Source organism: Balaenoptera musculus, chromosome 6 (genome assembly GCF_009873245.2).
Source record: "Balaenoptera musculus isolate JJ_BM4_2016_0621 chromosome 6, mBalMus1.pri.v3, whole genome shotgun sequence".
NCBI lineage: Eukaryota > Metazoa > Chordata > Mammalia > Artiodactyla > Balaenopteridae > Balaenoptera > Balaenoptera musculus.
This window is the reverse complement of record NC_045790.1, coordinates 60,695,909-60,721,798: the sequence shown is the minus strand read 5'-3', so window position 1 is coordinate 60,721,798 and position 25,890 is coordinate 60,695,909. Positions and strand designations below refer to the sequence as shown.

Here is a 25,890-nt window from a genome sequence, read left to right as displayed (position 1 = left end):
TTACCAGTAGGGAGGGGCAATATAGGGATGGAGGAATGGGAGGTACAAACCATTGGGTATAAGACAGGCCAGCAGTCCCCAACCTTTTTGGCACCAGGGACCGATTTCGTGGAAGACAGTTCTTCCACGGTGGGGGGAGGGCAGTGGATGGTTCAGGTGGTAATGGGAGCAATGGTGGGGATGGTTCAGGCAGTAACACTAGTGGTGGGGAATGATGGGGAGCAGCAGATGAAGCTTCACTCACTCACCTGCTGCTCACCTCCTGCTGTGTGGCCCGGTTCCTAACAGGCTGCGGACCGGTACTGGTCTGCAGCCCAGGAGTTAGGGCCCTTTGAGATAGGCTACAAGGATGTATTGTTCAACGTGGGGAATATAGCCAGTATTTTGTAATAACTGTAAATGAAGTATAACCTTTAAAAATTGTATAAAAATTTTTTTAAAAAACCACTCACAGAAAATGTCTTCTATTAAACCAACATTAAAGAAACTTACAAAAATGTAAAACATACTACTCTAAATACAAAATTTTTTGTTTTGGAAAATAGTTATTTTTTTATAAAAATGTTACTTACGCTAACATTACTGGGTTTATACTTTTACATTTCCTTAATTTTGAAATCTGATATGGTAAGTATTGGTAAATACAACCCACATAAACGAAAGCTTTGGGGGCACTTCAATAACTTCTAAGAGTATAGGGGACTTCAGACCAAAAGTTTTGAGAACTAGAGGTATAGAGGGTACATTGTATTAAGAAGAGGCTAACAGCAGAGAGAAGACTAGTTAGGCAACTTTTGCAGGAATCTAGGTCATTGATTTTCAAACCCTTTGTGTATATATACCCATTAAAAGAATTATCAAAAACTATATTCTTTCTGGCACATTTTTAAATTGATAGCTAATTTTTTCCTTTGTAAATTTAAATGGTTGTAAATAATATATTTTATAAAGTATTGTAAATAATGACATTGAAGTATGGTACATCAATCTTTTAGATGTATACAAGGAAATCCAGACACCAAAGCAATTTGATACCCACTTAAGTGTCACCCACTTAAAAATGTATAGGAACAGACTTTCTTCTTGATAGAAACTTTGCATTATTCCTTTTTCTTCTGAAAATTATATTTCCACTTCCCATCTCAAAATTTTGCATAATGTATTATATTTTGTACTTGGAAAATCTTTTGATTACCTAGCTCCGTTGTAACCAAAATACATATATAAATTTAAATTAATTTTAAAATTTCCTATGACCACAAAAAAAGTATTCACTTTTTTCTTCTAGATTAAGTTATCATTGAAGTTACTGCCAGGATGCAATTTCCAAAGCAATATAAATGAATTACTAATTTGGATAATTCTTTAAAATTTTTTATTGCAGACATTTCTTTAAAAAAAATTTTTTTTTAACATCTTTATTGGAGTATAATTGCTTTACAATGCTATGTTAGTTTCTGCTTTATAACAAAGTGAATCAGCTATACGTATACATATATCCCCATATCCCCTCCCTCTTGCATTGGAGACATTTCTTAATAAATGTAGCTTTTCTTCCCCCTCCAACTAGTCCATATATGCTTAGATAAATATTATTTACTTTTATAATGGGACCAGATTCAACATAAATTCTAATTTTATTTCTGTATTTGTAAACATGGAGAAAACTTTTTTGTATAAATAAGGAGATGGGAAAGGAAGGAGTTTTGTCGTAACAATGTCACTCATTTCTGCAACTCCTTCTGATACGTACGTAGCAAAACAGTATATAGTGATCTACCAGTAAAATTTGTTAGCTGGCAATTTCATTAGATCCATTCTTTTTTCAGTTTCATTGAAAACGAAGAATTAAACCCACTTGATTTTCAAAAGTGGATTTACTACCCAATCATTAGAGTCATTCATTTTCTGTTTCTGGGAAGTATACCAAAAATCTTTTAAAATTAGTTCAAATTATGATATTACTCTCTCATTTAGAGGCATCTTGTTTAAACTGATACATTCATAAAACAGAATATTGTTAGTTTCAATACAGTAGTTTTTAATAACATCTTTTATCACGTTTTAAATATGTGATTTAAATATGGCAAACCCTTGCGCTGCCTCAAAGATTGAGTCACTTAATGAAGAGTGTCCTTCGTTACAATCTATTTGGCAATGCCAGGCCTCATAAACAAATACACTTAATTTCCAACAGAAAAGGTCTTACTTCATTTTCAATTCAAGTAAGTATATTAATGTTATGAAATATTATTTTTAAAAAACAGATATAAATTGTAGAACACATGTGCCAGAGGCATGTTTACAGTGAAGCTAACAAAGCATATCCACCAGAGTGCCTTCCTTTCAAGATTCCTTCTTTTCTAATTTTAAATATTCGCTTTCACACCTCATTTTATATTCTTTGTCATAAAGAAAGCCCCTAAAACTTTGGGCCCAGTATTTCTCCCTGCATATCTGGAAAGATTAACCACAAGGTCAGTCAGGATAAGCTTAAGATGATATATATCTAGTATAATTAATTTCATAATTAAGTTATGAAAAGATAAACCACTTCTCATTACTTATTTTCTAATAAATAATACAGAATAAAATATAGTTAAGATTATAATTTATGAAGTAAGGCATATGGTAAAAGGCCTGTTATTCCTTCAGTAAATGTTTTGGGGAGATTGAACTCTGATGTTTGACTTTGGGGAATCACTAATAAGCTTGTATAAAAATCAGAACATTTTCATCATGGTCAAAATTTTCTTATGTATTTAATGAAAAAAGAAAGCTATATACTGCTAAAAACTAATCAGATGGAAAGTTGGCATATAGTTTTATTTTTATATTAGCAAGTAAAAATATTAAATGTTTTATATAATGAAATGAGGTTAACTAATTTTTATATAAATATTTCAGAATGAGTTGATAGAATAGATTTTAGCTAACTTATTGAATAACAAACACTAAATCTATAGTCTGAAAGAAATCACATAATTTTTATCCATAGGATTTAGCCATCATATCTTTAAAAAAATAGTTTCACTTAAAAGAATCATTGTCATCTATATTGCTTTTATTGTTCAAAAGTGCTCTTTGTTTAGCTAACAGCATATCCTGCGGGTTGGTATTAAGAAGAACTGCAGGGAAAATGCTTCTGCTAACGTATTTTTTTTAATTGTTCAGGCAGGGTTTTGGACTCATGGAGAATCCTTATACTGTTCTTGCTATAGAGCCCCTCGGAAAATCTTTGTATATCCTTGGGCTTACTCTTCACCTGGTTTGAAGATCTCTGTACTAGTCATGAGATAAGGATCTAACCTAAGACTGTAATAGCGGTATTGGTTAGGAGACTGATTTGAGACATTTTTAAGACATACTTTAAAGGGACTTAGTGGCTCAGTAGACTTGGGAGTGAAAGATGAGTCAAAAATAATTCTTAAGATTTCCAGTTTGGGGAGTTAGATAGATTGTGATGCCATTCATTGCATAGAGAAAATAAAATAATCAGCAAGTGTTAGAGAGGTGGGGATGGAGTTCTTTTTGCCTGTGTGGAACTTTAATATGGAAATGTTCAATAAGTCTGAAACACAAAAGAAAGGTCAAAGATAGGGTGGTTATAAATTTGGGAGACTGTAGCATATAAGTGAATGATACTACCTAAGGGAAATTCTTTTACAGAAAGGAAGAGATCTGGTGATGGAACCTTCGGGGAAAGGTTAACACAGGAAATGAACCTCTCCACAAAAGCAGAATAGAAAGAAAACAGTTTCATTACTGAATAAGCAGTAATCCAGAAAGTAATGTGCATCATAAGCAATCTGCTAAGAGATTACAAAAACAGAAAGAAATCTCACCCTTTTATAAAATGGCCAAACAGATTCAACCCGTTACATACATGTTCTCAGGATAAACAATAACTAGTCCTCAAGTAAGAGGACTTGACAGTACCATCTGTCACACATTGTTCATCCTAAATTCACTTAGTAATAGGAGTGCCCATCTGTGTTAGCTAACTGGCTTTATCCAAAGGAAAAAAAACTTCTCATATGTTTATGATAGGAGATAGTTTTGCAACTTGAAGGATGCACCTGCCCAAGTTAGGCTCCTGCCCTACCACTGAAACTGGGAGGTAAGGGCATGATATTCCTTAATGATTACATTCCAAAGAGGTGGTTCCCAGGTTCTTGAGAAAGACATTGCTGTATGTAAACCTGGCAAGAGGCTTTTAAGCAAAAGCTTTTAAAAAGATTTTTACATAAATTTCAAAGAGACAGAGAATTCACAATTGTGAATTTTCTAAAGTAAATGCTCTAAGAAAAGAGGAGAGTCTTTTCTCTCCTTTTCCACGTGGACAGTTTTTTTTTTTTTTACTTTGTATTTATCCTTACATAAGTAATGGGAAAGAGAAAAACAGCCTTGGAGATGAAGGGGGAAATTACAAAGAGTGCTTTCATGAAAGCCAAAGCAAGAGAATATTTTTCAAGGGTTGAGGGAGTAGTACTGTCTTCAAGGAGGTTATATTCCATTTGTGGGATAAAACTGGCACATATTTTAAAATAACATAAATATGTAACTTTAAAAAAAAACTAAATATAAAAAGAATATAACATTACATGGTTAATTATATAATATAGACTATAAGTACTGTAGAATTTCAGTAGCATGAGGTCATTATGACCTTAAATAGTCAGAGGAGGATTTCTGGAAGTTGGATTTTGAAGGAGAGGTTCATTTTATGTAATTCATATTTTAAATCTCAGTCTAAAACAGATCTCCATTGCAATTCTCTGTAATAGGATAAATTTAGCAGTGGAACCATGATATTCATAATCCATTGGCCAAAATTCTCAGTTGGGTAGTGTTGATACTTGAGTAGAGGATGACACCATTTTCCCCTATGACTTTCTATTTTCTGTGCTCCCTCTCATAATCACCCCCTTTCAGATTAACAGGTTATTTCTTTTATATGTTAGTAGCTTCAAGTCTTCTCCAGCTTAAAAGGTACTTTTTCTCTAGGATACTTATCTGGATTCATTTTAAGCTTAACTTGGAAAGATCAGCTTTTTTTCAGTTCTTGGAAGGTACTTTGCAGTTAACCCTGATGCTACTGAGACAAAAATTAATTTTTTTGGATTTTAGTTATCTTTGTGTTTTGGAGGTTCCCAAGACCACCCTCAGGTTTGATGATTCACTAGGAGGACTCATAGGACCCAGCATACAGTCATAAGCATGGCTATGACTCATTATAGGGAAATGATGCAAAGCAAAATCAGCAAAGGGAAAAGGCGTCTGGGAGAACACCTGGAAGAAACCAAGCACAAGTTTCTAAGTGTCCTCTCCGAGTAAAGTCATATGGGACACACTTAATTCCCCCAGCAATAAATTGTGACAACATGTGTGAAATGTCATCTACTAAGGAAGCTCATTAGAGACTCAGTGCCCCCAGTTTTTATTGGGACTGGCCATGTAGACATTCTCTGCCTGGCACATTACCAAGATTCTAGACTCATCTGTTTGCAGAAATGGTTTAGGTACAGTGAGCCACTTTTATTATCATTTAGGGAATTGTGGAAACCCTCCTGAAATCCAAGATCCCAGGTACCAGTCAAGTGTCAACATTGCAAACAGCCTTTTTGAAGATGGCAGCCTCAGGCCTGCTGTGTTAAAACCCTTTTCTCTACAGCTTGGTTTTTTTTTTTAATCCAATGATTTGCAGATAAAATCAAGAATTGACACATCAAGTAACTGTCTTTTAAATATACTACAGGTATGCACCAGAATCACTGACAGAGAGCAAGTTTTCTGTGGCCTCAGATGTTTGGAGCTTTGGAGTGGTTCTGTATGAACTTTTCACATATATTGAGAAGAGTAAAAGCCCACCAGCGGTCAGTGTGCTTTTTATTTACTCTCAAGTTTTTTTTTAACATGAGAAAAGCTTTTTCCAAAGAATAATAGTAAGCTTAGGGTTATTTTAGAGCTCCTATTGCTTATTTGTAAGACAGCAACCAACAAAAATAATCCCAAACTTACTCATTAAATTAACTTGATGTTTTAAAAAGTGGGGATTGGAGTACTATTTAGTATATTCTCTTAATATTATCTTTAGTAAATCTGATAAACTCATTCATTCCAGGAATTATTGTAAAAGTTAAACCTTTTAAAGTAATATTTTTTCTGCTCATTGTATAATTTTAATATAGGAGAGTATAAAAAAGAAAATAAAAATAATCTCTAATTCAACTACTCAGAGATAACCACTTTAATACTGTGGTATGTTTTCTTACAGGCTTCTTTTAATTTTATATGTAAAAGTGAAATTTTATTAAAAAGATTTCTTTTATAACAGGTCATACTGTACAGTTTGCTGTCCTGCTTTTTCATTACATATTATAGCATGGATATTTTCCTATATTAGTCAATATTTACTGCAAATATGACTTCTAATTCCTTGGTAGCATTTCATCATAAGGATATAATTTCTGGACAATCATTTTCCATTTTTCAGTCTTTTAAGTAACACTTCATTGAACATAGTGCACATCCTTATATATATTTATGTTCATCTCTGATTGTCATCTTAGAGTAAAAGTATAATTATAGGTGAAACGTTATGAACTCTTTTATAGGATTTTCATTATTTCAAAATGCTTTCCAGGAAAGCTGTACCAGATTAGACTCTCAGTAGCTGTGCATAGGGGTATACGTTTTATCATTTGCCAGTGTTGACTATTATATTTCTACACAGTTTTGCCAAATTGATGGGAGAGAAGTTGTACCTATTTGATCTTAATTTGCATTTCTGCTATTAGTGTGATTGAATACATATTTATTGGGTGTTTGGGGTGAGTCTGTGCGTGTGTGCATTGTATCCTCATGTACTTTGCCCATTTTTATATTGGTAATTTTTCTTACCAGTATATAAGAGCTCTCTATGTTTAAATAAATGATGTGTTCATTGTAAATACTTCTCTAGCTTATGGTTCAGACTTTAATTTTATGAATTTTAAGCATAGAACTTTTTCTCTCCATTGCATTTATGCTTAAATATTCATTCTGTATTTTCTTTTTATTATGTCTTCTTTTACATTCAGCTTTTTATTTCAGCTGAAATGTAATATGATGTGTTAAAACAAAGTAAGTCTGTTTTTAGTTCACTGGTTTTGAATCCTTCTCAGGGAATTTGTGCTGAGTATGTTACAGTTATGGAAATGGCATTATAGACATTCCACATTTAACAATCTTTTCTGAACTGTGACTGAAAACGAAGTTTTTGAAGTTAAAATAGTCTGTTTTTAAAATGTTTCAAGGTAAGGAAACATACAGGATTTTTCCCATTTACTGGAAGAAGTTGAGAAAGAATTCTGATTCAAATTAAATGTACCAAAAATGTGTCATTGAAAAGTGGGTTTGTGTTTCAGGAATTTATGCGTATGATTGGCAATGACAAACAAGGACAGATGATTGTGTTTCATTTGATAGAACTCCTGAAGAATAATGGAAGATTACCAAGACCAGATGGATGCCCAGATGAGGTAACAAAAAAATTTTTTTAGCCACAGTAATCATGCATTTTCTTTCTCTCTTTACCCAAGGATTTCAGGTCAGTTTATGTAATTTAATTTGCTGAGGTTGTAGAAAAATAGCATAATCATGACTGTGGATATAGGTATATCCATGACACATGCCTGTACAGGCAAATTAAGTGGGAGTTCTGAATTTATGTCTTCACCAATTAAAAGATGGCACTTTGTGTTCATTGTAATTTTGGTTTATTTTCCCTTTTACAGATTTATGTAATCATGACAGAATGCTGGAACAATAATGTAAACCAACGCCCCTCTTTCAGAGACCTAGCTCTTCGAGTTGATCAAATAAGAGACAGCATGGCTGGATGAAAGAAATGAACTTCACTCTGAGACCAAAATAGACTTACAGAACAAAGTGTTGTATTTCACATTACTGTGGACTGTTATTACATATACCATTATTATGTATATCATGACTGTAGCCAGCAAAAGTGTGGAAATATCTGCTCAGAGCTTTCAAAGTTTAGTGAGTTTTTCTTCATGAGGACACCAGCCAAAGACATTGATGAAAAGTCCTTAGCAAAGAGTTTTGTAAAAAGTTTTGTGAACCTAATCAGTCAGTTAATATCACCTTTCTTTGGCAAAAGAAGAAAATTAGACTCTTTTCAACTCAGAATTATGAGAGATGAAAAAATTGTAAATGTTAAATATGCACAGAATACGTATGTACAGTTTTACCACAGTGAATGTATAATACCTTGGCATCTTGTGTGATGTTTTACACAAGGGCTGGTATTCATAATGTTTTCTAATTTTTCCATAGTTGATCTATAATAACTTCACTGTACAAATTAAGATGCTCAGATAATTGAGTAAGCACCTTTGTGTCCTTGTTCATCTATATCACTGGCCAGCAATATAAGCAGGTGTATACTTTTAGCTTGTTGTTCTATGTACTGTAAATATTTTTCAAAGCAAAGGGAACAAATGTTTAGTTTTATTTGTATAGGGAATTTCCCTGACTCTAAAGAATACATTTTGAAATGGAACAAGTTTACAAAGATATACCACAATCTATTTTCTCATTTGTCTCCCTTGTATCTGTTTGTGGCGAGTATGTTTTTTAAATAGAACTATCTCCAGGTTTTTCTAAGACTACAGTGAACAGTTTTCTTTTAAAATTTTGAGATTACGAATGCCAGGAATATTGTCATCCCTTGAGCTACTGGCTGCCAATAAGACTCTTCAATCCCTGGGACCTATAGTCATGGATTAAATTTAAGTGTTAAGCCATAAAATAGATTGTTTTTCATATATATAAGCCTATTAAGATGCACAGTGGGTTAGGAATTTTTTTCTAAAGAATGTATTTTTTAGGGATTTCAGAAATCTATTGCCATTATAAAAGAGATTTTCTTTTGTTAGATTCTTACATACAAGGGAGAAATGAGAGTAAATTGGTAAAAAAAAAAAAAAAAAGTATGCTTGTTAATTTTATTCAAGAATGCCAGTAGAAAATTCATAATGTCTTGAAGAAAAATCAGCATTTTTCAACTAAGTATACAGGGTCATTTGTTACTGTTGTCGTTTGTTTTAGTGCTACTCCATTTTAGACACCATACCTAAAATATGGTGGGGTTTTTTGTCTGTGTGTTATTTATACAAAGTTTAAAATACTTGGCATTTTGGTTAAAAAGAAAATAGTTTCTTTATTTTCAATGCTGTATGCTTTTTTTTTTTAACTTGAACTTAAGACTTTTGATTATCTTTCTAATTTTTGGAGCTGGTTTTAAAATGAATATTATATAAGAAAAAAATGCCTCACATATAAAGTTTGAGTTTTTTGTTGGAAGGAAAGGGAAGAAATGCTTTTTATGCTATCTTTAAAGCATTTTACCAAATAGTAGTTACCAAATGCACAAATCATCTAAAATGATAATATATTAGATTTTAAAAGATTTCTAGTAAACATTATATTTTGATGAAAGTTGAATATAATTTTTGTTTAATTTGTAAAGACTCCTCCAGGATCTGTGTATGTAATGCATTTAAGAGATCTTCTGTCCTGCTACTTTTCATGTCAAAAGTAGCATATCATATAATATGTTTGATTGCAGATTTTTGTACTAAAACTTAAGTACCTAAAAGTAGATTCTTAAAGGTTGATAACATTTTGTTTATAAAAACAAGGATGTTAACTAGGTTTCTTTTTTAAAAGTTTTTCTTATAAGGTTTCCATTTTTAGTTTTAGGAGAAAAATCCCACATAAACATCTTAAGTTTTTAGAATGGGATGACTGCCTGATTGTAAAATTCTAAGTTTTCAAGAGAATTATTATTTATTGAGGGTTTGTGATGTTTTAAATTTTGATTCTGACCATACAGAAAAGGAAATTAACCATGCAGCTGTTTAGTTGGTTCTGCACAAGACACAGGTAAGTCAGTATTGTACCAGTTAATGCCAGAATGTTTCTTCAAAGTAATACGCTTCAGAAATGAGGGTAAAGATTTTCTTAAAATTCTGTAAGTCTGTAAATATTCCAGTATTTTAGGTTACACAGTCTTTATATAAATAATTCCCTATATCCATGGCTACCTGCTTTGGGAAATAGTCACTTTTTCATGTTATTTATATATGCTGCCAGTAGCACTATAATTTGCTATGGAAGAGTACTTTCTTACAACCCAAGACTTCTGCTTTAAAGTCAAGTGAAATTTTTATCAAAACCATAACTTCTGATATTTAAATTTTATTTAAAGATTTTTGTTATAGAGTAGACTTTAGAAAATACCTACAGTTCTATACCTGGGGAGCCATTCTCTTTGGGGTGGCATGATGTGGTCAGATTGAGATTGTATTATTTTCTTCATTGTGCCTTTAGCATGTTCCCACAAAACTGAAATACTCATGCAATAAATATTCAGAAGTTATTTTCTTTTGTATTGTCACCTAACCAAGGAACTGCAGGTACACACACTGATTTAGAGATGTGTAGAGAAAGACTTTTATAAAGTAAACTTACCTTTCAGTTTAAAAGAAATGCTTCCTAAGAGTGCTATCAACTACTTTGTGCTGTTTATGAACACTGCTATATCCACCCTAGGTCTGGTATGTAAATTATTTCTAATGAAAGTTTCTCTAATTTTCCAGTACAACTTACTAAAGATCTTTAATCTCCTATATTAGAATAGATAATAACAGTAAGTCAGCAGAATTATCCAAACAAAAGACAGGGTTATATGAGATAATCTTCATTTTATTTAAGAAAAAAAAAAGTATAAATATCAGAAAATACTTTATATTAACACCCTGATTTGGGTTGGTTGTACTTAATTTCAAGATAACTAGCTGCTAACTGTTTTACGATACTGACAGTAACCTTAGAGAGATTTCAGAATGACAGAGAATTTTTAAACTTTCACATTAATCAAATTCATATAATCATATCACATTATATACCTAAATATTAAAATTACCAATTTTGTTTTACTTTATTACAGTATGTTCTTCATAGGTTAAGAAATTAACTTCTACCATGCTTATGCCAGATGGCATTGCTTAGTGCAGGCCCTAAATATTGTTCTTTTCCAGTCTTACAAATTTATAAGGAAAAGCCTTATCTCCAACTGAAACACCAATCGTTACTAATATGTTTTTAAAAGTTTTTAATTATCATTTTCCATTATAAGGCCTTTCTTTGCATAGCAAATTGCTTAACATCTTATTTTGAACTGGAACAGATTTATAAAATGAGATCATTAAAATAGCTTCTAGGAGTCCCTGTTCCAGTTATCCATATTCTTAGTTTTTGTGAATATGTGTTATGTTTTTAATACCTGTACTAGGAAGCACTCCTATAGATGCTATTTATTGGGGTCAAGCAAGTCAACTTTGAGCAGTGTGAACAGACAGTAGCATAGCTTTTAAGTCTGACAACAGGTAAATAGCATTAATAAACAGAACAAGGTGGTAAGGAAAAGGCATATAGCAGGATTTTATAGAGACAGCAGGCAGCTGGAAAGGCAACTTAACCAGTTGCAGATGATAAGCAGAACAAGTACACTAAAAACACAAATGAAAGTATGCAATAGAAAGGTTTGTTCATCAATTATCCTTTCAAGAACATAGTTGAAAATGTTTAGGTGCTTTTCACACGCAAAAAAGATAAGTATTTTTAGTGAAAAAGTTTAGGGTGTTTCAAACGCTTGGAATATATGTGAATCTCAGAGCATGAATTTTCTAGTAGCATGGAGTATAAGCTTGTGAGTTGCAATTTATTTACTGAAACTAAAAACGTTAGAGATTAAGAAAGTCATAGATACTAAAGAAAATGGAAATAAAATGAGAAAGATAAACCTACACTCAATTATGAAAACATCTACTTGAAATTTTTTTCAACTTTAACAACTTTGAAATACACGATACTTTCTTCTTCTGCAATAATAGTTTTGTTGAAGGTTGCTGTAATGAACCTTTGTAACTATCCCAAATTGTAAGTATATAAGAACAAAATTTATTTTATGTCCTTACATTTAGGATGTTGGATTAATTTTGGTTGGAGAGGAATGAAAAGAAAGTTTGCAGAATCAAACACTTCATCTTGATTCTTAAGAGCAAATAACTGAATTCTCCAACAGTACTGATTAAAATACTTTTAATCTGCATAACCAAGGTAGCCTAAGCCCTTGAGTGCAAGCTGCAGGTAGCGAAGATCTAAATGACAAATTTGAAGTAGTTTGTGTCAAATGATAGCACTTATTGTCTACTGTTCACAAAGCATTTTAAAAACAAAGTAATAGTCACTGTTTCCCACAAATTCTGCCAGAATATTGTTTCTTTTCTTCTTTCTTTCTTTTAAAAAGTGTTTTAATCCTTGTTTCTATCAGTAATTTGAGGATAGTGTGAATCCCATGGTACCACTTCTTTTCCTTCCTGTTACTAGTTTTGTAACATTATATTGCAGCTTATTGAATAGAAATTCTTGATAATATAGTAAAGGTATTGGTGACAAAAAAAAAATGAAACAAAGTCTTACCTTTTTATTGAAGGACTTTGAGAAATGTTGAAGTTGAATTCTAAAACTCTGAGTATACCATTATAATTTTTTAAGGTGGCCCAGTTTACTTCCAAAGCTACTATTACACAGGAAGAAATTTCCAAAAGTTGAGACTACAATAGAGGACAATCTTTTTCCTAAAAATGATTTGGAAATCTAAGACCTAAGGAACATTGAGTGTGGTGATGGGAAAAGGGAATTTCTAAATTTCTGTCAGATCTCAGATTAAACTCGCATTTAATGGGAATTTTTTTCTAACATCTTGAATTTCTCATTTTAGGAGTACTATGATAAATGTAGAAGGTTAGAGTGTGGATAGCTCAGTCAAATGCCAACTACTATGGGTCTAGTAATTATCTAGGTAATTTTCTTATAGTTGCTCCAACGTGGCCACTTAAGGGTCAGATTCTTAGTAGAGTCATTTTTCTTTTCTAAACTTAAAAAAAAAAAAAATGACCGTATCCACATTGTATACCACTTCAGACCTTCCTACATATACACTCACTTACCAATGCTGACAAATGCAAGCTCCCTATGACTTTCAAGATGCATCAGATAATTCATGTTAATGGTTGTAGTAATGAAGCCATCACCTCTTGATAAAATCCTAAATCCCATTCACATATTGAGAATAAAGAGTAGATAGTGCAGTTGTGGATATAGACAAAGGAATCCTGGGTAATCTTATGGGAGGGTTAATCCTGAAGGTATTTCACCTTAGAATTCCCTGTTAAGTAAACATTCAGACAAAACCAAGAGATTTAAACTTTCAGTTCTGCTGCAGTTTTGAGGATATGAGCCCTAATCATGGTGTTTTCAGGGAATCTAGTTTGGTGTGGCCCCAAATGATCTCAAATATAAAGGACCCATAGAAAGGATATCTTGGGCCTGGGCCTAATATGAGAGTTGGGGTTTCATGTATTCTCTTTAGAGCATGCTTTTTCAGCAGAGGTGATATCAACTCTTGGGGTGAGTACTGATGAAAAGCCTCATTCTTTTTATGTATAAAGCACAGAAATACAGTACATAAATAGGTATGCAATGATATGAAAATTTCATGGTGAAAGAGATTAGGAGAAAATGTCTAAAAACCTCCTTCCAAGGATGGGGGATAATGCAAAGAAAGTAGAGAAACACTGCTCTTAAGTGTACTCACGTGGACATGGGCCAAACCAGCACTAACTCAGAAGTGACTTCAGTAAGAGAGGGAAGATATGTCAGTGTGAGGACACTGAGAGTATTAGATCTTTTTGTTTTTAATTTATTTACTATTTTTATTTATTTTATTTTTTTTGGCTGTGTTGGGTTTTCATTGCTGCACATGGGCTTTCTCTAGTTGCAGCGAGTGGGGGCTACTCTTCTTTGCAGTGCGTGGGCTTCTCATTGCAGTAGCTTCTCTTGTTTTGGAGCACAGGCTCTAGGTGTGCGGGCTTCAGTAGTTGTAGCACGCAGGCTCAGTAGTTGTGGCTCACAGGATCTAGAGCACAGGCTCAGTAGTTGTGGCACACAGGCTTAGTTGCTCCGGGACATGTGGGATCTTCCCGGACCAGGGCTCGAACCCACGTCCCCTGCTTTGACAGGCGGATTCTTAACCACTGTGCCACCAGGGAAGCCCTGAGAGTATTAGCTCTTTAAGCAAATATTCTAAATAGTGTATCTAAACTAAAAAAAAAAAATTAGTTAATATGTAATCTTTTTAAAAAGTCATCCAATTTTAATCTCTCTAGAATTTAAGGACTTTCCTTAACAGATACAAAAATTAAGTCTTGGGCTTCCCTGGTGGCGCAGCGGTTGAGAATCTGCCTGCCAATGCAGGGGACATGGGTTCGAGCCCTGGTCTGGGAAGATCCCACATGCTGCGGAGCAACTAGGCCCGTGAGCCACAACTACTGAGCCTGCACGTCTGGAGCCTGTGCTCCACAACGAGAGGCCGCGATAGTGAGAGGCCCGCACATCACGATGAAGAGTGGCCCCCGCTTGCCGCAACTATAGAAAGCCCTCACACAGAAACGAAGACCCAAGACAGCCAAAATAAATAAATAAGTAAATAAATAAATAAACAAATCCTTAAAAAAAAATAAAGTCTTCAGTGGAGATACATCCCTGAGTACCATTCTGTTGTCTTGTTTTTACATTTCACAATAAATCAATAAGACACAATAATCTTCTCAAAAAACTTAGGGTGTTTTAATGATATGCAGTGTATTAGCAATTTTTCTTCTTGATCATAAAAGGTGATAAGAAAGATACTAAAACCATGGCATATTACTGTATATTACAGTCAAAGGAAAATTTCCACAGAAATAGTAAAGAAACTAACAATACCAAATGAAGATCATATCTGTGCTATGAAATTACCCAGTCAAGGCATTCATCTTTGAAAAATGCTACAGCTTTTATTTTTTCCCTTTTATTGTATCCATCTTAATGGGTGTGACATTGTTTAGCATTGTGGTTTTCATTTACATTTCACTAATGATTAATGGTGTTAAGCATCTTTTAATATGCAATTTTATTGGCCATTCTTTTAATCTTTGGAGAAATGTTTAAGCAAGTCCTTTGCCCATTTTAAAATTGGGTTCGTTTTTTGTTAAGCTGTAGAAGTTCTTTCTATATTCTGGATATTAACCCCTTATATATATAATTTGCAAATATTTTTCCCATTCTGCGGGTTGCCATTTTATTCTGTTGATTGTATCCTCTTATGCACAAAAGTTTTTAATTTTGATAATTCCAATTTATCTACTTTTACTGTCATATTCAAGAAATCATTGCCAAATCCACTGTTAGAAGAAAACATCGGGAAAAAACTTCAAAAGTGTTTTATGGCTTCAACTCTTGACATTTAGGTCTTTGATCCATTTTGGGTTAATTTTTCTGTATGTTGAAAGGTAAGGGTCCATTTTTTGGCATGTATATTTCTAGTTTTCCCAGTGCCACTTCTTGAAAAGAGTGTCCTTCTCCCATTGAATGATCTTGGGGGTACCCTTGTTGAAAACTGTTTGACTATATACATTAGTGATTATTTCTGAGCTTTCTGTTTTATGCCATTAGTCTTTATGTTTGTCTTTATGCCAGTACCACACTTTTGTTTACCGTAGGTTTTGTAGTAAGTTTTTTTAAAATTAATTAATTTATTTATTTATTTATGGCTGTGTTGGGTCTTCGTTTCTGTGCGAGGGCTTTCTCTAGTTGCGGCAAGCGGGGGCCACTCTTCATCGCAGTGCGCGGGCCTCTCGCTATCGTGGCCTCTCTTGTTGCAGAGCACAGGCTCCAGACGTGCAGGCTCAGCAGTTGTGGCTCACGGGCCTAGTTGCTCCGCAGCATGTGGGATCTTCCCAGACCAGGGCTCGAACCTGTGTCCCCTGCATTGGCAGGCAGATTCTCAACCACTGTGCCACCAGGGAAGCCCTTGTAGGTAAGTTTTGAAATCAGGAAGTGTAAGACCTCCAATTTTGTTCTTTTTAAAAAATTGTTTTGGCTATTTGGTGTCCCTTGAGATTGCATATGAATTTTAGGATGGACTTTTCTATTTCTGCAAAAAAAGTCATTGGGATTTTGATAGGGATTGCATTAAATCTGTAGATTGTACTTAGGATAGGGGTAGTATCCTCCTACATAGATTACCTCATTTTATCCACACAACTCTGAGGTAGGTACTATTATTTTTCTAATTTTAAGTATGTAGACACTGAAATTTAGCAAGATACAAATTTCCAAGTCCCACGTGTAGAAAGAAGGGATGTTGGAATTTGAATTTAGGCAGTCTGAGTCCAATGCCAGAGTTATAACCACTTCACTGTGCAGCCTTTCACAGCTTTGGCAGCATGCATATAAAGCAGCAATAAACTAGATAAGCTTTCTGCAGTGATCCGTGGCAAGATGACAGAATCAATCATTTCAGTTCCTGGTGAAAATTATTTGAATATATTTTTGGTTGTACTCTCACATCCTATCCTCCAAAAAAAAAAGAATTTAAGTGCATGACAATTTGATAAAATGTAGAAAAGTAAGTCTTTGTAGAAGGAGCAATGTAAGGGATAATAATACCTTTTGCTAGATGACAAGAGAAAGTTGAAAGTGAATGAACTTAAAAAAAAAAAAGCTTTGGGAGGTACACTATGACTGTGAGCTGAACAGGAAGGTGCAGGTGTAGCAGATGCCAGGACGGCACACACAAGGTCTCCGGGACCCAGGGTACCAGCACCCAGGGCAAAAGCAGTGACTTCATAGGAGCCTGGGCCAGATGTACCTGCTGGTATTGGATGGTCTCCTGGGGAGACGGGGTGTCTGTGGCTCTCTCTGGGGTCATAAAAGCTGGTGGTGGAAATATTTGGGGAGAGTTCATGTACTGGAACTCTTGCTGGAGGCAGATATTTTGCTTGGGTCTATAACACCAAGACCTGGCCCCACTCAACAGCCTGTAGGCTCTAATGCTGGGATGCATCAGGCCAAACAACCAACAGGGCAGGAGCACAGCCCCACCCATTAGCAGACAGGCTGCCTAAAAACTTCCTGAGCCCACCTCAGACATGGCCACCTCTAGACATGGCCCCTGACACGGCCCAGCCCAGCAGAGGGCCAAGACCCAGCTCTATCCACCAGTGGGCAGGCATCAGCCCGTCCCACAAGGAAGCCTTCACAAGCCTCTATACCAGACTCATCTGCCAGGGGGCAGACAGCAGAAGCAAGAAAACTGCAACCCTGCAGCCTGTGGAACTGAGTATGAAAACACAGGTCAGAACCTACCCTGGGACCAGGTGGTCCCTCACCCTTGGGCAACAAGAGTGGAATCAACTGCTAGGACACATAGGACATCCCCTACAGAGGGCCACTTATTCAAGGTTGAGAAACATAACTAACCTTCCATATACATAAGAATACAAATATAAATTTAGACAATGAGACAACAGAGGAATATGTTCCAGATGAAGGAACAAGATAAAACCCCAAAGCAACAACTAAGTAACGTGGAGATAGGCAATATACCCAAAAGAACTTAGAATAATGATCGTAAAGATGATCCAAGAACACAAAAAAGAATGGATGCACAGAGCAAGAAGTTACAAGAAGTTTTTAACAAAGAGAAAATATAAAGAACAAAAAGATGAACAATACAATAACTAAAATGAAAAATATACTAGAAGGAATCAGTAGCAGACTAACTGAGGCAGAACAATGCATAAGTGAGATGGAAGAGAGAATGGTGGAAATCACTGCATGGAACAGAATACAGAAAAAAGAATGAAAAGAAATGAGGATGGTCTAAGAGACCTCTGGGATAACAAATGCACCAACATTCGTATTATAGGGGTCCCAGAAGGAGAAAAGAGAGAGACGACCTGAGAAAATATTTGAAGAGATAATAGCTGAAAACTTCCCTAACGTGGGAAAGGAAACAGTCACCCAAATTCAGGAAGCACAGAGTCCCATACAGGATTAATGCAAGGAGGAACATGCCGAGAGTAATCAAATTGACAAAAATTATAGACAAAAAAAAAAAAAAAAAAAAAATTCAACAAATAACAGACAAAGGAACTCCCATAGGTTATCAGCTGATTTCTCAGCAGAAACTCTGCAGGCCAGAAGGGAGTGGCACAATATATTTAAAGTGATGAAAGGGAAGAACCTATAACCAAGAATACTCTACCCAGCAAGGGTCTCATTCAGATTCTAAGGAAATCAAAAGCTTTACAGACAAACAAAAGCTAAGAGAATTTATCACCACCAGACCAGCTTTGCAACAAATACTAAAGGAACTTCTCTAGGGGGAAAAGAAAAGGCCACAACTAGAAACAAGAAACTTATGAATGGGAAACCTCACCGGTAAAGGCAAACATACAGTAAAGGTAGGAAATCAGCTGCACACAAATATATCAAAATGAGCAATAGTGAGAAGAGGAGAGCACAAATGCAAGATATTGGAAATGCATTTGAAATTAAAAGACCAGCAACTTAAAACAATCTTGCTTATATATAGACTGCTATATCAAAACCTCAGGTTAACTGCAAACTACAGTTTGCAAACCTGAAAATCTACAACATATACACAAAAAAGAAAAAGGAATCCAAACCCACAATAAAGATAGTCATCAAATCACAAGGGGGAAAAAAAATCACAAGGGAAGAGAACAAAAAAGGAAGGGAAAGAAAGGCCTACAAAAACAAATCCAAAACAATTAATAAAATGGCAATAAGAACATATATATCGATAATTACCTTAAACGTAAACAGATTAAATGCTCCAACCAAAAGACACTGACTGGCTGAATGGATACAAAAACAACACCCATATGTGTGCTGTCTACAAGAGACCCACTTCAGATCCAGGGACACATACAGACTGAAAGTGAGGGGATGGAAAAATATATTCCATGCAAATGGAAATCAAAAGAAAGCTGGATAGACTTTAAAATAATGTTACAAGAGGCAAGGAAGGACACTACAAAATGATCAAGGGATCAATCCAAAAAGAAGATATAACAATTGTAAATATATATGCACCCAACATAGGAGCACCTCAACATATGAGGTAAATACTAACAGCCATAAAGGGAGGAATCAATAGTAACACAATAATAGTGGAGGACTTTAACACTCCACTTATATCAATGGACAGATCATCCAGACAGAAATCAATAAGGGAAAACAGGCCTTAAATGACACATTAGACCAGATGGACTTAACTGATATTTATAGAGCATTCCATCCAAAAGCAGCAGAATACACATCTCAAGTGCACATGGAACATTCTCCAGGATTGATCACATGCTGGCCCACAAAGTGAGCCTTGGTAAATTTAAGAAAGTTGAAATCACATCAAGCATCTTTTCCGACCACAACACTATGAGATTAGAAGTCAACTACAAGAAAAAAATTGTAAAAAACCACAAGCACATAAAGGCTAAAAAATATGCTACTAAACAGTCAATGAATCACTAAAGAAATCAAAGAGGAAATCGAAAAAGTACCTAGAGGCAAATTAAAACAAAAGCACAATGATCCAAAACCTATGGGATGCAGCAAAAGCAGTTCTAAGATGAACTGTATAGTAATACAATCTTACCTTAGGAAACAAGAAAAATCTGAAATAAACGACCTAAACTTATACCTAAAGCAACTACAGAAAGAAGAACAAAAAAACCCAAGTTTAGTAGAATGAAAGAAATCATAAGGATCAGAGCAGAAATGAATGAAATAGAGACTAAGAAAACAATAGACAAGATCAATGAAACTAAAAGCTGATTCTTTGAAAAGATAAACAAAATTGATAAACCTTTAGCCAGACTCATAAACTAAAAGAGGGAGAGGGCTCAAAGCAATAAAACTAGAAATGAAAAAGGAGAAGTTAGAGTGGACATCACAGAAACACAAAGGATCATAAGAGACTACTACAAGCAACTATATGCCAATAAAATGGACAACCTGGAAGAAATGGACAAATTCCTAGAAAAGCACAACCTTCCAAGACTGAACCGGGAAGAAACAGAAAATATAAACAGACCAATCACAAGCACTGAAATTGAGACTGTGATTAAAAATCTTCCAACAAACAAAAGCCCAGGACCAGATGGCTTCACAGGTGAATTCTATCAAACATTTAGAGAAGAGCTAACACCTATCCTTCTCAAACTCTTCCAAAATATAGCAGAGGCAGGAACACGCCCAAACTCATTCTAAGAGGCCACCATCACCCTGATACCAAAACCAGACAAAGATGTCACAAAGAAAGAAAACTGCAGGCCAATATCACTGATGAACATAGATGCAAAAATCCTCAACAAAATACTAGCAAACAGAATCCAGCAGCACATTAAAAGGATCATACACCATGATCAAGTGGGGTTTATCCCAGGAATGCAAGGATTCTTCAATATATGCAAATCAATCAATGTGATACACCATATTAACAAATTGAAGGACAAAAACCATATGATCATCTCAATAGATGCAGAGAAAGCTTTCAACAAAATTCAACACCCATTTATGATAAAAACCCTCCAGAAAGTAGGCATAGAGGGAACTTACCTCGACATAATAAAGGCCATATATATGACAAACCCACAGCCAACATCATTCTCAATGGTGAAAAACTGAAACCATTTCCTCCAAGGTCAGGAACAAGACAAAGTTGTCCACTCTCACCACTATTATTCAACATAGTTTTGGAAGTTTTAACCACAGCAATCGGAGAAGAAAAAGAAATAAAAGGAATCCAAATCAGAAAAGAAGAAGTAAAGCTGTCACTGTTTGCAGATGACATGATAGTATACATAGAGAATCCTAAAGATGCTACCAGAAAACTACTAGAGCTAATCAATGAATTTGGTAGAGTAGCAGGGTACAAAATTAATGCACAGAAATCTCTTGCATTCCTATACACTAATGATGAAAAATCTGAAAGAGAAATTAAGGGAACACTCCCATCTACCACTGCAACAAAAATGATAAAATACCTAGGAATAAACCTACCCAAGGAGACAAAAGACCTGTAGGCAGAAAACTATAAGACACTGATGAAAGAAACTGAAGATGATACAAACAGATGTAGAGAATACCATGTTCTTGGATTGGAAGAATCAACATTGAAAATGACTCTACTACCCAAAGCAATCTACAGATTCAGTGCAATCCCTACCAAACTACCAATGGCATTTTTCACAGAACTAGAACAAAAAATTTCACAATTTGTATGGAAACACAAAAGACCCCGAATAGCCAAAGCAATCTTGAGAAAGAAAAGCAGAGCTGGAGGAATCAGGCTCCCTGACTTCACACTATACTACAAAGCCACAGTAATCAAGACAGTATGGTACTGGCACAAAAACAGAAATATAGATCAATGAAACAGGATAGAAAGCCCAGAGGTAAACTCACACACATATGGTCACCTTATTTTTGATAAAGGAGGCAAGATTATACAATGGAGAAAACACAGCCTCTTCAATAAGTGGTGCTGGGAAAACTGGACAGCTGCATGTAAAAGAATGAAATTAGAACACTCCCTAACACCATACACAAAAATAAACTCAAAATGGATTAAAGACCTAAATGTACGGCCAGACACTATCAAACTCTTAGAGGAAAACATAGGCAGAACACTCTATGACATCAATCACAGCAAGATCCTTTTTGACCCACCTCCTAGAGTAATGGAAATAAAAACAAAAATGGGACCTAATGAAACTTAAAAGCTTTTGCACAGCAAAGGAAACCATAAACAAGAAGAAAAGACAACCCTCAGAATGGGAGAAAATATTTGCAAATGAAGCAACTGGCAAAGGATTAATCTCCAAAATTCACAAGCAGCTCATGCAGCTCAATATCAAAAAAACAAACAACCCAATCCAAAAGTGGGCAGAAGACCTAAATAGACATTTCTCCAAAGAAGGTATACAGATTGCCAACAAACACATGAAAGAATGCTCAACATCACTAATCATTAGAGAAACGCAAATCAAAACTACAGTGAGGTATCACCTCACACCGGTCAGAATGGCCATCATCAAAAAATCTACAAACAATAAATGCTGGAGAGGGTGTGGAGAAAAGGGAACCCTCTTGCACTGTTGGTGGGAATGTAAATTGATATAGCCACTATGGAGAACAGTATGGAGGTTCCTTAAAAAAACTTAAAATAGAACTACCATACGACCCAGCAATCCCACTACTGGGCATATACCCTGAGAAAACCATAATTCAAAAAGAGTCATGTACCACAATGTTCACTGCAGCTCTATTTACAATAGCCAGGACATGGAAGCAACCTAAGTGTCCATTGACAGATGAATGGATAATGAAGATGTGGCACATATATACAATGGAATATTACTCAGCCATAAAAAGAAACGAAATTGAGTTATTTGTAGTGAGGTGGGTGGACCTAGAGTCTGTCATACAGAATGAAGTAAGTCAGAAAGAGAAAAACAAATACCGTATGCTAACACATGTATGGAATCTAAAAAAAAAAAGGTCATGAAGAACCTAGGGGTAAGACAGGAATAAAGACGCAGACCTGCTAGAGAATGACTTGAGGATACAGGGAGGGGGAAGGGTAAGCTGGGACAAAGTGAGAGAGTGGCATGGACATGTATACACTACCAAACGTAAAATAAGATAGCTAGTGGGAAGCAGCCACATAGCACAGGGAGATCAGCTCAGTGCTTTGTGACCACCTAGACGGGTGGGATAGGGAGGGTGGGACAGAGGGACACTCAAGAGGGAAGAGATATGGGGATATATGTATAACTGATTCACTTTGTTATAAAGCAGAAACTAACACACCATTGTAAAGCAATTATACTCCAATAAAGATGTTAAAAAAAAAAAAGTTGAATACCAGAATTTCCAAAAAAAAAAAAAAAAGACATTTAATAAAAGGCTATAGTAGTCAAGACAGTGTGATACTGACATAAGGATAAATATATAGATTAATGGAACAGAACAGAGTGTTAGTAATAAACCCACTTACATATATGGTCAATTGGTTTTTGTAAGACACGCCAAGGTGACTGGATAAAAGGATAGTCTTTACAAAAAGGTACTAGAACTACTGAGAAGCCATTTGGGAAAAGACAAAAAAACCTCACAAAAACGCAGCCTCTATTTTCACCTTACACAAAAATGAACTCAAATCACAGACCTTAAATACATGTTAAAACTATAAAACTTCTAGAAGAAAACTTGAGAGAATATCTTAACTTGGAAAAGGCAAAGATTTGTTAGATAGAAAATGCAAAATATCACCAATTATAAGAGAAATTTGATAAATGGAACTTCACCAAAATAAAAAACTTCTTCTCTTTTAAAGATTCTCTTAAGGAAATGTAAAAGCAAGACCGAGTGAGAGAAAAGATTTGCATCTCATATATCTGACAGAGGATTTGTATCAAGAATTTATAAAGGGGCTTCCCTGGTGGCACAGTGGTTAAGAATCCGCCTGCCAATGCAGGGGACACGGGTTCAAGCCCTGGTCTGGGAAGATCCCACATGCCATGAAGCAACTAAGCCCGTGCGCCACAACCACTGAGCCTGTGCTCTAGAGACCGTGAGCCACAACTACTGAAGCCCGTGCACCTAGAGCCCGTGCTCTGCAACAAGAGAAGCCACTGCAATGAGAAGCCCACGCAGCACAACAAAGAGTAGCCCCAGCTTTCTGCAACTAGAGAAAAACCCACGCGCAGCAACGAAGACCCAACACAGCCAAAAATAAATAAAATAAAATTTAAAAAAAGAATTTATAAAGACCTCTTACAATTCATTAATAAAAAAAACCGGCAAAAGAGTTGTACAAAAAATTCATAAAAGAAGTTATATGAATGATTTGTAAGTATATGAAAAGAAGCTCAACATCATTAGTCATCAGGAAAATGCAAATTAAAACCACAGTGAGATAGCACAATGCTCACACTAGAATAGCTAAAATTAAAAAGTCTGATAATACTAAGTGTTGGTGAGATGGAGCAACTGTAGCTCACTTTGGAAAACAATTTGACAATTTTTTATGAAGTTAAATTTATACTTACCGTATGCCCCAGCATTGCCACTCCTACATACTTACCCGAGAGAAATAAAATCATATGTCCACACTAAAACTTGTACATGAACATTCATAGCAGCTTTATTCCAAATACAATGAAATGCTATGAAAAAATTAAAAGGAACAAATTACTGGTTCATGCAACAGCACTGATGTATCTCAAAAACCTTATGCTAAGTGAAAATTAGGCAGACATTAGATTATGTACTGTATGACTCCATTTATATTTAATTCTACAACAGGAAAGACATCTATAGTGAGAGTGGTTACCTGGGCCAGGATTGACTGCAAACAGGCAAGCCACTACTACTCATTTGGAGTTTTCATTGAAGATAAAACCCATTTGCTACCATCCTTGCCCTGAACCAATTCAAATCCACTGTCAGGGGTTTTACTTTTCAAGTCCACCCAAGAAAGCAGAAACCACATCAGGTATTTTAACAGAAAATTTAATATATTCAAAAGTTAGACTCATATTAGAGGACTTAAAAGGAAAAAGTCAAACACTAAGGTAACACAAAGATAAAAAAATTTAGGAAGCAGTTACCATGCCTAAACAAAGGAAATAAATTTAGGTTATCACAACCTAAAAGCTTGGCAAACAGGCACTCATGGAGCTCTGAGGAGAACGTTTTGCCAAGCTGGTGCTTGTGCCAGGAGCTTGGTGTAAGGTACCCACAGAGATGGGACTCAGACCTTTGAGAAAGGGTCACCAGTCAGCTGGTGTCGGTATCTCTGAGGGAAGGTGATAAAGCTGTTACGGAAGTTAAGGATAAAACAAAACACACCGCCACTACCAGTGTGCAGAAATGCGCTGGGTAATGCTGAAAGACTAGCACCCCACTGGGAGAACCTAACAGGAAGCCAGCTAGTAAAGGAAAAGCATGGTTTACAGAATCCAAGTCCCAGCATCACAAAGCAGAGTTAAGAACAGAAAATTTGGGGCTGAGAGTCAACACATTATTAACCAACACAGATGCCAAACAAAACAAAGTAGAGGCCAAATAAATGACCTCCAAACAAGAACATATGGATAATTTCTGCTCATGATCTTATTGACATCAGGAGTACTGAACAAGATGCTAGAATTAAAATCTTCATCCAGCTCTACCACTAACTAGCAAGTAACTTAACATGAAGGAGCCTCAACAAGCTGCATAATATCAAGGTACCCCAGCTTTCAATCATTTTTTTTCTACTTCAGGATTGCTCTAAGGAGTCCATAAGGAATATATGAGTGTTCTATCCAAATGCACAAAATCACTGTTAGCACAATTATAAATATTAAAAGACAGGCACAAAGTCAAGAAGCAAATTAAATACACCCTAACATAAAAATTATTGAAGTGTGGAGGGAAGTATATAGCTATGCAGATAACAAATTTTCTAATTTAGACTTCTGATGTCTGTATATTAGTAAGCTAATAAACTGCATTTTTATTCTTAAACAACAAGTACAGACCTATACTTCTTCAAACTGGTTCAAGTGAATAGGCAACTCTCAATGCAACATTGTCATCACACACCTAGCAGACTTACTCCACCACTCAGCCATGATATAATCTGTCATTTTGTATCAAAACGGGTGGTTCCCTATATTTAAAAAGATAACTGAATGTAGACTGTACCTTGGAACTGGTAAAAAAAATTCAAACATATTAATGCATTGTAAGTGTATATAATATAGATATAGATATGTGGAAAAGAACCTTTGTCCTAAGAAATAACAGAGCCAAATAGGAATTTAAAAATTTAATTGAAAAGAACATTACAGTACA

The 25,890-nt window shown here is 35.2% G+C and overlaps 1 protein-coding gene across 7 annotated transcripts in view; it reads left to right on the top strand.

Annotated features, from left to right (window-relative positions):
• The window catches only part of JAK2 (Janus kinase 2), a 221,382-nt gene extending 212,783 nt beyond the window's left edge, over nt 1-8,599 (top strand). For 4 of the 7 annotated variants that reach the window (XM_036854640.1, XM_036854643.1, XM_036854644.1 and 1 more), the window contains 3 exons: nt 5,759-5,876; nt 7,410-7,523; nt 7,779-8,575. In XM_036854640.1, the coding sequence (XP_036710535.1) occupies nt 5,759-5,876; nt 7,410-7,523; nt 7,779-7,886 (340 nt within the window). In that variant the 3' untranslated portion in view covers nt 7,887-8,575. Of the gene's footprint in view, nt 1-5,758; nt 5,877-7,409; nt 7,524-7,778 lie in introns of all 7 variants that reach the window. The other 3 variants (XM_036854641.1, XM_036854642.1, XR_005020220.1) reach the window with 3 other exon arrangements.
• Nucleotides 8,600-25,890: the final 17,291 nt, after the last annotated feature.